Consider the following 13438-nt stretch of genomic DNA (forward strand, 5'->3'; position numbering starts at 1 on the left):
CTGGCATCCGTGGTCACCAGGATCCAATCCTGTATGCCGAATCTGCGGCCCTCCAATAGATGAGCACTCTGCAGCCACCACAGAAGAGACACCCTTGTCCTTGGAGACAGGGTTATCCGCAGGTGCATCTGAAGATGCGACCCTGACCATTTGTCCAACAGATCCCTTTGGAAAATTCTTGCGTGAAATCTGCCGAATGGAATCGCTTCGTAAGAAGCCACCATTTTTCCCAGGACCCTTGTGCAATGATGCACTGACACTTTTCCTGGTTTTAGGAGGTTCCTGACTAGCTCGGATAACTCCCTGGCTTTCTCCTCCGGGAGAAACACCTTTTTCTGGACTGTGTCCAGAATCATCCCTAGGAACAGCAGACGTGTCGTCGGAGACAGCTGCGATTTTGGAATATTTAGAATCCACCCGTGCTGTCGTAGAACTACTTGAGATAGTGCTACTCCGACCTCCAACTGTTCTCTGGACCTTGCCCTTATCAGGAGATCGTCCAAGTAAGGGATAATTAAGACGCCTTTTCTTTGAAGAAGAATCATCATTTCGGCCATTACCTTGGTAAAGACCTGGGGTGCCGTGGACAATCCAAACGGCAGCGTCTGAAACTGATAGTGACAGTTTTGTACCACGAACCTGAGGTACCCTTGGTGAGAAGGGCAAATTGGGACATGGAGGTAAGCATCCTTGATGTCCAGGGACACCATATAGTCCCCTTCTTCCTGGTTCGCTATCACTGCTCTGAGTGACTCCATCTTGATTTGAACCTTTGTATGTAAGTGTTCAAATATTTCAGATTTAGAATAGGTCTCACCGAGCCGTCTGGCTTCAGTACCACAATATAGTGTGGAATAATACCCCTTTCCTTGTTGTAGGAGGGGTACTTTGATTATCACCTGCTGGGAATACAGCTTGTGAATTGTTTCCAATACCGCCTCCCTGTCGGAGGGAGACGTTGGTAAAGCAGACTTCAGGAACCTGCGAGGGGGAGACGTCTCGAATTTCCAATCTGTACCCCTGGGATACTACTTGTAGGATCCAGGGGTCCACTTGCGAGTGAGCCCACTGCGCGCTGAAACTCTTGAGACGACCCCCCCACCGCACCTGAGTCCGCTTGTACGGCCCCAGCGTCATGCTGAGGACTTGGCAAAAGCGGTGGAGGGCTTCTGTTCCTGGGAATGGGCTGCCTGCTGCAGTCTTCTTCCCTTTCCTCTATCCCTGGGCAGATATGACTGGCCTTTTGCCTGCTTGCCCTTATGGGGACGAAAGGACTGAGGCTGAAAAGACGGTGTCTTTTTCTGCTGAGATGTGACTTGGGGTAAAAAAGGTGGATTTTCCAGCTGTTGCCGTGGCCACCAGGTCCGATGGACCGACCCCAAATAACTCCTCCCCTTTATACGGCAATACTTCCATGTGCCGTTTGGAATCTGCATCACCTGACCACTGTCGTGTCCATAAACATCTTCTGGCAGATATGGACATCGCACTTACTCTTGATGCCAGAGTGCCAATATCCCTCTGTACATCTCGCATATATAGAAATGCATCCTTTAAATGCTCTATAGTCAATAAAATACTGTCCCTGTCAAGGGTATCAATATTTTCAGTCAGGGAATCCGACCAAGCCACCCCAGCGCTGCACATCCAGGCTGAGGCGATCGCTGGTCGCAGTATAACACCAGTATGTGTGTATATACTTTTTAGGATATTTTCCAGCCTCCTATCAGCTGGCTCCTTGAGGGCGGCCGTATCTGGAGACGGTAACGCCACTTGTTTTGATAAGCGTGTGAGCGCCTTATCCACCCTAAGGGGTGTTTCCCAACGCGCCCTAACTTCTGGCGGGAAAGGGTATAACGTCACACACTTCATTTAATTTATCTGATTCAGGAAAAACTACAGGTAGTTTTTTCACACCCCACATAATACCCTCTTTTGTGGTACTTGTAGTATCAGAAATATGTAACACCTCCTTCATTGCCCTTAACATGTAACGTGTGGCCCAAATGGAAAATACGTTTGTTTCTTCACCGTCGACACTGGAGTCAGTGTCCGTGTCTGTGTCGACCGACTGAGGTAAATGGGCGTTTTAAAGCCCCTGACGGTGTTTGAGACGCCTGGACAGGTACTAATTGGTTTGCCGGCCGTCTCATGTCGTCAACCGACCTTGCAGCGTGTTGACATTATCACGTAATTCTCTAAATAAGCCATCCATACCGGTGTCGACTCCCTAGAGAGTGACATCACCATTACAGGCAATTGCTCCGCCTCCTCACCAACATCGTCCTCATACATGTCGACACACACGTACCGACACACAGCACACACACAGGGAATGCTCTGATAGAGGACAGGACCCCACTAGCCCTTTGGGAAGACAGAGGGAGAGTTTGCCAGCACACACCAAAACGCTATATTATACAGGGACAACCTTATATAAGTGTTTTCCCTTATAGCATCTTAATATATAATAATATCGCCAAATAAGTGCCCCCCCTCTGTTTTAACCCTGTTTCTGTAGTGCAGTGCAGGGGAGAGCCTGGGAGCCTTCCTAGCAGCGGAGCTGTGTAGGAAAATGGCGCTGTGTGCTGAGGAGAATAGGCCCCACCCCCTTTTCGGCGGGCTTCTTCTCCCGTTTTTCTGACAACCTGGCAGGGGTTAAATACATCCATATAGCCCCAGGGGCTATATGTGATGTATTTTTAGCCAGCATAGGTACTTTCATTGCTGCCCAGGGCGCCCCCCCCAAGCGCCCTGCACCCTCAGTGACCGTTGGTGTGAAGTGTGCTGAGAGCAATGGCGCACAGCTGCAGTGCTGTGCGCTACCTCATGAAGACTGAGAAGTCTTCAGCCGCCGATTTCTGGACCTCTTCTCTCTTCAGCATCTGCAAGGGGGTCGGCGGCGCGGCTCCGGTGACCCATCCAGGCTGTACCTGTGATCGTCCCTCTGGAGCTAGTGTCCAGTAGCCTAAGAAGCCAATCCATCCTGCACGCAAGTGAGTTCACTTCTCCCCTAAGTCCCTCGTTGCAGTGAGCCTGTTGCCAGCAGGACTCACTGAAAATAAAAAACCTAACAAAACTTTTACTCTAAGCAGCTCTTTAGGAGAGCCACCTAGATTGCACCCTTCTCGGCCAGGCACAAAAACCTAACTGAGGCTTGGAGGAGGGTCATAGGGGGAGGAGCCAGTGCACACCACCTGATCCTAAAGCTTTTACTTTTGTGCCCTGTCTCCTGCGGAGCCGCTATTCCCCATGGTCCTGACGGAGTCCCCAGCATCCACTTAGGACGTCAGAGAAATAACAATGTATCTATACAGTCTATTTCTCCCATTCATAGACATCTAATATGTACCTGGTCTCTGGGTGTGATGCCACACATTGCAACAGGGCCAATGCATTGCACACTCTATTGGACTGATGTGCAGTGAGGGTAGGTGGGTTGATGGATGGATAAATATTTACAATTTCCTGCATGAAAAAAAAAAAAAAAGGTGTCAATAGAACATTAAAATAAGATTTTACTTACCGATAAATCTATTTCTCGGAGTCCGTAGTGGATGCTGGGGTTCCTGAAAGGACCATGGGGAATAGCGGCTCCGCAGGAGACAGGGCACAAAAAGTAAAGCTTTTCCAGATCAGGTGGTGTGCACTGGCTCCTCCCCCTATGACCCTCCTCCAGACTCCAGTTAGGTACTGTGCCCGGACGAGCGTACACAATAAGGGAGGATTTTGAATCCCGGGTAAGACTCATACCAGCCACACCAATCACACCGTACAACTTGTGATCTAAACCCAGTTAACAGTATGATAACAGCGGAGCCTCTGAAAGATGGCTTCCTTCAACAATAACCCGAATAGTTAACAATAACTATGTACAATTATTGCAGATAATCCGCACTTGGGATGGACGCCCAGCATCCACTACGGACTCTGAGAAATAGATTTATCGGTAAGTAAAATCTTATTTTCTCTATCGTCCTAGTGGATGCTGGGGTTCCTGAAAGGACCATGGGGATTATACCAAAGCTCCCAAACGGGCGGGAGAGTGCGGATGACTCTGCAGCACCGAATGAGAGAACTCCAGGTCCTCCTTAGCCAGAGTATCAAATTTGTAAAATTTTACAAACGTGTTCTCCCCTGACCACGTAGCTGCTCGGCAAAGTTGTAATGCCGAGACCCCTCGGGCAGCCGCCCAAGATGAGCCCACCTTCCTTGTGGAGTGGGCCTTTACAGATTTAGGCTGTGGCAGGCCTGCCACAGAATGTGCAAGTTGGATTGTGCTACAGATCCAACGAGCAATCGTCTGCTTAGACGCAGGAGCACCCATCTTGTTGGGTGCATACAATATAAACAACGAGTCAGATTTTCTGACTCCAGCTGTCCTTGCAATATATATTTTTAATGCTCTGACAACGTCCAGTAACTTGGAGTCCTCCAAGTCACTTGTAGCCGCAGGCACTACAATAGGCTGGTTCAGATGAAATGCTGACACCACCTTAGGGAGAAAATGCGGACGAGTCCGCAGTTCTGCCCTGTCCGAATGGAAAATCAGATATGGGCTTTTGTAAGATAAAGCTGCCAGTTCTGACACTCTCCTGGCCGAAGCCAGGGCTAGAAGCATGGTCACTTTCCATGTGAGATATTTCAAATCCACCTTCTTTAGTGGTTCAAACCAATGAGATTTTAGAAAGTCCAAAACCACATTGAGATCCCACGGTGCCACTGGAGGCACCACAGGAGGCTGTATATGTAGCACTCCCTTAACAAAGGTCTGGACTTCAGGGACTGAAGCCAATTCTTTTTGAAAGAAAATCGACAGGGCCGAAATTTGAACCTTAATAGATCCCAATTTGAGACCCATAGACAATCCTGATTGCAGGAAATGTAGGAATCGACCCAGTTGAAATTCCTCCGTCGGAGCACTCCGATCTTCGCACCACGCAACATATTTTCGCCAAATTCGGTGATAATGTTGCACGGTTACTTCCTTCCTTGCTTTAATCAAAGTAGGAATGACTTCTTCCGGCATGCCTTTTTCCTTTAGGATCCGGCGTTCAACCGCCATGCCGTCAAACGCAGCCGCGGTAAGTCTTGAAACAGACAGGGACCCTGCTGAAGCAAGTCCCTCCTTAGAGGTAGAGGCCACGGATCTTCCGTGATCATCTCTTGAAGTTCCGGGTACCAAGTCCTTCTTGGCCAATCCGGAACCACTAGTATCGTCCTTACGCCTCTTTGCCGTATAATTCTCAATACTTTTGGTATGAGAGGCAGAGGAGGAAACACATACACCGACTGGTACACCCAAGGCGTTACCAGCGCGTCCACAGCTATTGCCTGCGGATCTCTTGACCTGGCGCAATACCTGTCCAGTTTTTTGTTGAGGCGAGACGCCATCATGTCCACCATTGGTCTTTCCCAACGGGTTACCAGCAAGTGGAAGACTTCTGGATGAAGTCCCCACTCTCCCGGGTGAAGATCGTGTCTGCTGAGGAAGTCTGCTTCCCAGTTGTCCACTCCCGGGATGAACACTGCTGACAGTGCTATCACATGATTCTCTGCCCAGCGAAGAATCCTTGCAGCTTCTGCCATTGCACTCCTGCTTCTTGTGCCGCCCTGTCTGTTCACATGGGCGACTGCCGTGATGTTGTCCGACTGGATCAACACCGGTTTTCCCTGAAGCAGAGGTTCTGCCTGGCTTAGAGCATTGTATATTGCTCTTAGTTCCAGAATGTTTATGTGAAGAGACGTTTCCAGGCTCGTCCATACTCCCTGGAAGTTTCTTCCTTGTGTGACTGCTCCCCAGCCTCTCAGGCTGGCGTCCGTGGTCACCAGGATCCAATCCTGTATGCCGAATCTGCGGCCCTCCAATAGATGAGCACTCTGCAACCACCACAGAAGAGACACCCTTGTCCTTGGAGACAGGGTTATCCGCAGGTGCATCTGAAGATGCGACCCTGACCATTTGTCCAACAGATCCCTTTGGAAAATTCTTGCGTGGAATCTGCCGAATGGAATTGCTTCGTAAGAAGCCACCATTTTTCCCAGGACTCTTGTGCATTGATGTACAGACACCTTTCCTGGTTTTAGGAGGTTCCTGACAAGCTCGGATAACTCCTTGGCTTTTTCCTCCGGGAGAAAAACCTTTTTCTGAACCGTGTCCAGAATCATCCCTAGGAACAGCAGACGAGTTGTCGGCATTAACTGGGATTTTGGAATATTCAGAATCCACCCGTGTTGTTTTAGCACTTCTTGCGACAGTGCTAATCCCATCTCTAGCTGTTCTCTGGACCTTGCCCTTATTAGGAGATCGTCCAAGTATGGGATAATTAATATGCCTTTTCTTCGAAGAAGAATCATCATCTCGGCCATTACCTTTGTAAAGACCCGAGGTGCCGTGGACAATCCGAACGGCAGCGTCTGAAACTGATAGTGACAGTTTTGTACAACGAACCTGAGGTACCCCTGGTGTGAGGGGTAAATTGGAACGTGGAGATACGCATCCTTGATGTCCAAGGATACCATAAAGTCCCCCTCTTCCAGGTTCGCTATCACTGCTCTGAGTGACTCCATCTTGAACTTGAACTTCTTTATGTACAGGTTCAAGGACTTCAGATTTAGAATAGGCCTTACCGAGCCATCCGGCTTCGGTACCACAAAAAGAGTGGAATAATACCCCTTCCCTTGTTGTAGAAGAGGTACCTTGACTATCACCTGCTGAGAGTACAGCTTGTGAATGGCTTCCAAAACCGTCTCCCTTTCGGAGGGGGACGTTGGTAAAGCAGACTTCAGGAAACGGCGAGGTGGATCCGTCTCCAATTCCAACCTGTACCCCTGAGATATTATCTGCAGGATCCAGGGATCTACCTGCGAGTGAGCCCACTGCGCGCTGTAATTTTTGAGACGACCACCCACCGTCCCCGAGTCCGCTTGAGAAGCCCCAGCGTCATGCTGAGGCTTTTGTAGAAGCCGGGGAAGGCTTCTGTTCCTGGGAAGGAGCTGCCTGTTGCTGTCTCTTCCCTCGACCTCTGCCTCGTGGCAGATATGAATAGCCCTTTGCTCTCTTATTTTTAAAGGAACGAAAGGGCTGCGGTTGAAAAGTCGGTGCCTTTTTCTGTTGGGGAGTGACTTGAGGTAGAAAGGTGGATTTCCCGGCTGTAGCCGTGGCCACCAAATCTGATAGACCGACTCCAAATAACTCCTCCCCTTTATACGGCAAAACTTCCATATGTCGTTTTGAATCCGCATCGCCTGTCCACTGTCACGTCCATAAAGCTCTTCTGGCCGAAATGGACATAGCACTTACCCGTGATGCCAGTGTGCAGATATCCCTCTGTGCATCACGCATATAAAGAAATGCATCCTTTATTTGTTCTAACGACAGTAAAATATTGTCCCTGTCCAGGGTATCAATATTTTCAATCAGGGACTCTGACCAAACTACCCCAGCACTGCACATCCAGGCAGTCGCTATAGCTGGTCGTAGTATAACACCTGCATGTGTGTATATACTTTTTTGGATATTTTCCATCCTCCTATCTGATGGATCTTTAAGTGCGGCCGTCTCAGGAGAGGGTAACGCCACTTGTTTAGATAAGCGTGTTAGCGCCTTGTCCACCCTAGGAGGTGTTTCCCAGCGCTCCCTAACCTCTGGCGGGAAAGGGTATAATGCCAATAATTTCTTTGAAATTATCAGCTTTTTATCAGGGGCAACCCACGCTTCATTACACACGTCATTTAATTCTTCTGATTCAGGAAAAACTATAGGTAGTTTTTTCACACCCCACATAATACCCTGTTTAGTGGTACCTGTAGTATCAGCTAAATGTAACGCCTCCTTCATTGCCAAAATCATATAACGTGTGGCCCTACTGGAAAATACGGTTGATTCGTCACCGTCACCACTGGAGTCAGTGCCTGTGTCTGGGTCGACCGACTGAGGCAAAGGGCGTTTCACAGCCCCTGACGGTGTTTGAGTCGCCTGGACAGGCACTAATTGATTGTCCGGCCGTCTCATGTCGTCAAACGACTGCTTTAGCGTGTTGACACTATCCCGTAGTTCCATAAATAAAGGCATCCATTCTGGTGTCGACTCCCTAGGGGGTGACATCCTCATATTTGGCAATTGCTCCGCCTCTACACCAATATCGTCCTCATACATGTCGACACACACGTACCGACACACAGCACACACACAGGGAATGCTCCTAACGAAGACAGGACCCACTAGCCCTTTGGGGAGACAGAGGGAGAGTTTGCCAGCACACACCAAAAGCGCTATATATAACAGGGATAGCCTTATAATAAGTGCTCCCTTATAGCTGCTTTATATATATCAAAATATCGCCATAAATTTGCCCCCCCTCTCTGTTTTACCCTGTTTCTGTAGTGCAGTGCAGGGGAGAGACCTGGGAGCCGTCCTGACCAGCGGAGCTGTGAGAGGAAATGGCGCCGTGTGCTGAGGAGATAGGCCCCGCCCCTTTTCCGGCGGGCTCGTCTCCCGCTATTTAGTGAATCCAGGCAGGGGTTAAATATCTCCATATAGCCTCTGGGGGCTATATGTGAGGTATTTTTAGCCTTTATATAGGTTACATTTGCCTCCCAGGGCGCCCCCCCCCAGCGCCCTGCACCCTCAGTGACTGCGTGTGAAGTGTGCTGAGAGGAAAATGGCGCACAGCTGCAGTGCTGTGCGCTACCTTTAGAAGACTGCAGGAGTCTTCAGCCGCCGATTCTGGACCTCTTCTGACTTCAGCATCTGCAAGGGGGCCGGCGGCGCGGCTCCGGTGACCATCCAGGCTGTACCTGTGATCGTCCCTCTGGAGCTGATGTCCAGTAGCCAAGAAGCCAATCCATCCTGCACGCAGGTGAGTTCACTTCTTCTCCCCTCAGTCCCTCGTTGCAGTGATCCTGTTGCCAGCAGGACTCACTGTAAAATAAAAAACCTAAGCTAAACTTTTTCTAAGCAGCTCTTTAGGAGAGCCACCTAGATTGCACCCTTCTCGGCCGGGCACAAAAATCTAACTGGAGTCTGGAGGAGGGTCATAGGGGGAGGAGCCAGTGCACACCACCTGATCTGGAAAAGCTTTACTTTTTGTGCCCTGTCTCCTGCGGAGCCGCTATTCTCCATGGTCCTTTCAGGAACCCCAGCATCCACTAGGACGATAGAGAAATTGCATTACTCTCAGACATACAGAATTCTTATAACAACGCTAAAATACTTGGGCAACTCTATAATAAATGCCAATGTTAGGTAGATCCACCTCCTGTGGATTCTTCACAGTGCTTGTACCCGAACAGCAGATCTGTTTACATTTTACAGACAGGGTAATGAAGCACTTTATCCAATTAGGGACAACCTCTGGCAAATCATTAGATGCTGAAAGAACCTAGGTAAAACTCCCCAGCAGAATTAAGACACAGATGAAGTTACTAGACCCGTTTTGGCATTCCAGCTGTTCAAAACTACAAACTCATTTGTGTGACTGTTAAGTAATGAATATATATGTGTGTTGAGATTTTGAATGACACTAACATTTAACTAATGTACAAAATTACAGTGGCAGAAGAACAATTTTCTTTACATACCTGTAACAGTGCTGCAATTGTACCAAAAGAATGCCACAGCATGGGTGCGAGGTCTGGGACAGATTCACGTTTTTTGCTAAGCTCCAACAAGGCATTTTCACGAGTCTCTGGGCTTGACAACTCATTAATCCACTGATAAATCTTTTCTCTGTCAACTTGAGCTAGTGCTGCTGGCACAGGCTATCCATATGAAAAAGAAAAGTATGAATTAAATACATATTTAAGTCTTGGAAGTAGATACAATAAAGCCTGCACTTATAATAAGATTTTACTCACCGGTAAATCTATTTCTCGTAGTCCGTAGTGGATGCTGGGGACTCCGTAAGGACCATGGGGAATAGACGACTCCGCAGGAGACTGGGCACATCTAAAGAAAGCTTTAGGACTATCTGGTGTGCACTGGCTCCTCCCCCTATGACCCTCCTCCAAGCCTCAGTTAGGACACTGTGCCCGGAAGAGCTGACACAATAAGGAAGGATTTTGAATCCCGGGTAAGACTCATACCAGCCACACCAATCACACCATATAACTCGTGATAGGAACCCCGGTTAACAGTATGATAACAATGGAACCTCTGAATAGATGGTTCGCAATAACAACCCGATTTGTGTAACAATAACTATTTACAAGTATTGCAGACTATCCGCACTAGGGATGGGCGCCCAGCATCCACTACGGACTACGAGAAATAGATTTACCGGTGAGTAAAATCTTATTTTCTCTGACGTCCTAGTGGATGCTGGGGACTCCGTAAGGACCATGGGGATTATACCAAAGCTCCCAAACGGGCGGGAGAGTGCGGATGACTCTGCAGCACCGAATGAGAGAACTCAAGGTCCTTCTCAGCCAGGGTATCAAATTTGTAGAATTTTGCAACGTGTTTGCCCCTGACCAAGTAGCAGCTCGGCCAAGTTGTAAAGCCGAGACCTCTCGGGCAGCCGCCCAAGATGAGCCCCCTTCCATGTGGAATGGGCTTTTACAGATTTAGGCTGCGGTAGTCCCACCGCAGAATGCGCAAGCTGAATAGTGCTACAAATCCAGCGTGCTATAGTCTGCTTAGAAGCAGGAGCACCCAGCATGTTGGGTGCATCTAGGATAAACAGCGAGTCAGTTTTCCTGACTCCAGCCGTCCTGGAAATATAATTTTTCAGGGCCCTGACTACGTCCAGTAACTTGGAATCCTCCAGGTCCCTAGTAGCCGCAGGCACCACAATAGGTTGGTACAAGTGAAAACCTGATACCACCTTCGGGATAAAGTGAGGACGAGTTCTCAACTCTGCCCTATCCATATGGAAAGTCAGGTAAGGGCTTTTTTATGACAAAGCCGCCAATTCTGACACATGCCTGGCCGAAGCCAGAGCCAACACATGACCACTTTTCATGCGAGATATTTTAAATCCACGGTTTTAAGTGGCTCAAACCAATGTGATTCCAGGAACTTCAAAACCACATTGAGATCCCAAGGTGCCACAGGGGCACAAAAAAGGGGCTGAATATGCAGCACTCCCTTACAACGTCTGAACTTCAGGCTGACATCCTTCCTGGCTTTGATCAGGATAAGAATGACTTGCTCCGGAATGCCTTTTTCACCCAGGATCCGGTGTTCAACCGCCATGCCGTCAATGCAGCCGCGGTAAGTCTTTGAACAGACAGGGCCCCTGCTGCAGCAGATCCTGTCTGAGTGGCAGAGGCCATGGGTCCTCTGAGATCATCTCCTGAAGTTCCAGGTACCAAGCCCTTCTTGGCCAATCCGGAACAATGAGTATAGTTCTTACTCCTCTTTTTCTTATTATCCTCAGTACCTTGGGTATGAGAGGGAGAGGAGGGAACACATAAACCGACTGGTACACCCGCGGTGTCACTAGAGCATCCACAGCGATCGCCTGAGGTTCCCTTGACCTGGCGCAATATCTTTTTTATTGAGGCGGGACGCCATCATGTCCACCTGTGGTCTTTCCCAACGGTTTACCAGCATTTGGAAGACTTCTGGATGAAGTCCCTATTCTCCCGGGTGGAGTCTGCTGCGGAAGTCTGCTTCCCAGTTGTCCACTCCCGGAATGAACACTGCTGCCAGTGCTACCACATGATTTTCCGCCCAACGGGGAATCCCTGTGGCTTCTGCCATCGCCCTCCTGCTTCTTGTGCCGCCCTGCCTGTTCACATGGGCGAGCGCCGTGATGTTGTCTGATTGGATCAGTACGGCTGGTGAAGCAGGGGCCTTGTTTTGCTTAGGGCCTTGTAAATGGCTCTTATCTCCAGAAAATTTATGTTAAGTGAAAAACTCCTGTTTTGACCATAGTCCTTGGAATTTTATTCTCTGTGTGACTGCACCCCAGCCCCGAAGGCTGGCATCCGTGGTCACCAGGACCCAGTCCTGTATTCCGAATCTGCGGCCCTCTAGTAGATGAGCCCTCTGCAGCCACCACCGCAGCGACACCCTGGTTCTTGCAGACCGGATTATCCGCAGCTGTATCTGGAGATGGGACCCGGACCATTTGTCCAACAGGTCCCACTGGAAAATCCTTGCGTGGAACTTTCCGTATGGAATTGCATCGTACGAAGCTACCATTTTTCCCAGGACTCGTGTGCATTGATGTACCGACACCTGTCCCGGTCTTAGGAGGTTTCTGACTAGAGATGACAACTCCTCTGCTTTTTCCATTGGAAGAAACACTTTTTTCTGGTCTGTTTCCAGAATTATTCCCAGGAACAGAAGACGTGTCGTCGGGACCAGCTGTGACTTTGGAATTGAGAATCCAGTCCTGCTGTTGCAGCACTTCCCGAGAAAGTGCTACCCCCTTACCAACTGTTCCTTGGACCTCGCCTTTATCAGGAGATCGTCCAAGTACGGGATAATTAAAACTCACCTCTTGCGAAGGAGTATCATCATTTCGGTCATTACCCATGGTAAAGACCCTCGGTGCCGTGGATAATCCAAACGGCAGCGTCTGGAACTGATAGTGACAGTCCTGTACCACAATCTTGAGGTACTCCTGGTGAGGCGGGTAAATGGGGACATGCAGGTAAGTATCCTTGATGTCCAGAGAGACCCTGTAATCCCCCTCGTCCAGGATCGCAATAATCGCCCTGAGCGATTCCATCTTGAACTTGAATCTTTTGTTATATGTGTTCAAGGATTTTAAATTTAAGATGGGTCTCACCGAACCGTCCGGTTTCGGTACCACAAACATTGTGGAAAAGTAACCCTTTTCCTGTTGAAGGAGGGGTACCTTGATAATCACTTGCTGTGAATACAGTTTTTTGGATAGCCACCAACACTGCCTCCCTGGCAGAGGGAGTTGCCGGTAAGGCAGATTTTAGGAAACGGCGGGGGGGGGGGAGACGTCTCGAATTCCAGCCTGTACCTCTGAGATACTGTTTGAAGAACCCAGGGATCCACCTGTGAGAGAGCCCACTGTGCGCTGAAATTTCTGAGACGGGCCCCCACCGTACCCGGGTCCGCCTGAGCAGCCCCAGCGTCATGCTGTGGACTTACCGGACGCAGGGGAGGACTTCTGCTCCCGGGAACTAGCTGTGTGCTGCAGCTTTTTCCCTCTACCTTTTCCTCTTGGCAGAAAAGATGAGCCTCTAGCCCTCTACTTTTCTGGGGCCGAAGGGACTGTACCTGATAATACAGTGCTTACTTTTGCTGTGGGGTAGCTTGTGGCAAAAGTTTTGATTTCCCAGCCGTAGCTGTGGAAACGAGGTCTGAAAGACCATCCCCAAACAGTTCCACCTCCTTCTAGGGCAAACTTCCATGTGCCGTTTTGAATCGGCATCGCCCGACCATTGCCGAGTCCATAACCCCCGTCTGGCGTCAATGGTTTTACATAGCGCTTATTAGTGATGCCAGTCG

The 13438-nt window shown here is 49.3% G+C and overlaps 1 protein-coding gene across 3 annotated transcripts in view; it reads right to left on the reverse strand.

Moving 5' to 3' along the window:
- CNOT9 (CCR4-NOT transcription complex subunit 9) overlaps positions 1-13438 on the reverse strand; it is a 78144-nt gene that overhangs the window by 60877 nt on the left and 3829 nt on the right. For all 3 annotated transcript variants that reach the window (XM_063933912.1, XM_063933913.1, XM_063933911.1), the window contains exons 2-3: positions 9583-9762; positions 3353-3468 (exon numbers count right to left, since the gene is read on the reverse strand). In XM_063933912.1, the coding sequence (XP_063789982.1) occupies positions 3353-3468; positions 9583-9624 (158 nt within the window). In that variant the 5' untranslated portion in view covers positions 9625-9762. The remainder of the gene's footprint in view (positions 1-3352; positions 3469-9582; positions 9763-13438) is intronic.

The sequence above is a fragment of the Pseudophryne corroboree genome, chromosome 7 (genome assembly GCF_028390025.1).
Source record: "Pseudophryne corroboree isolate aPseCor3 chromosome 7, aPseCor3.hap2, whole genome shotgun sequence".
In the NCBI taxonomy this organism is placed as follows: Eukaryota; Metazoa; Chordata; class Amphibia; order Anura; family Myobatrachidae; genus Pseudophryne; species Pseudophryne corroboree.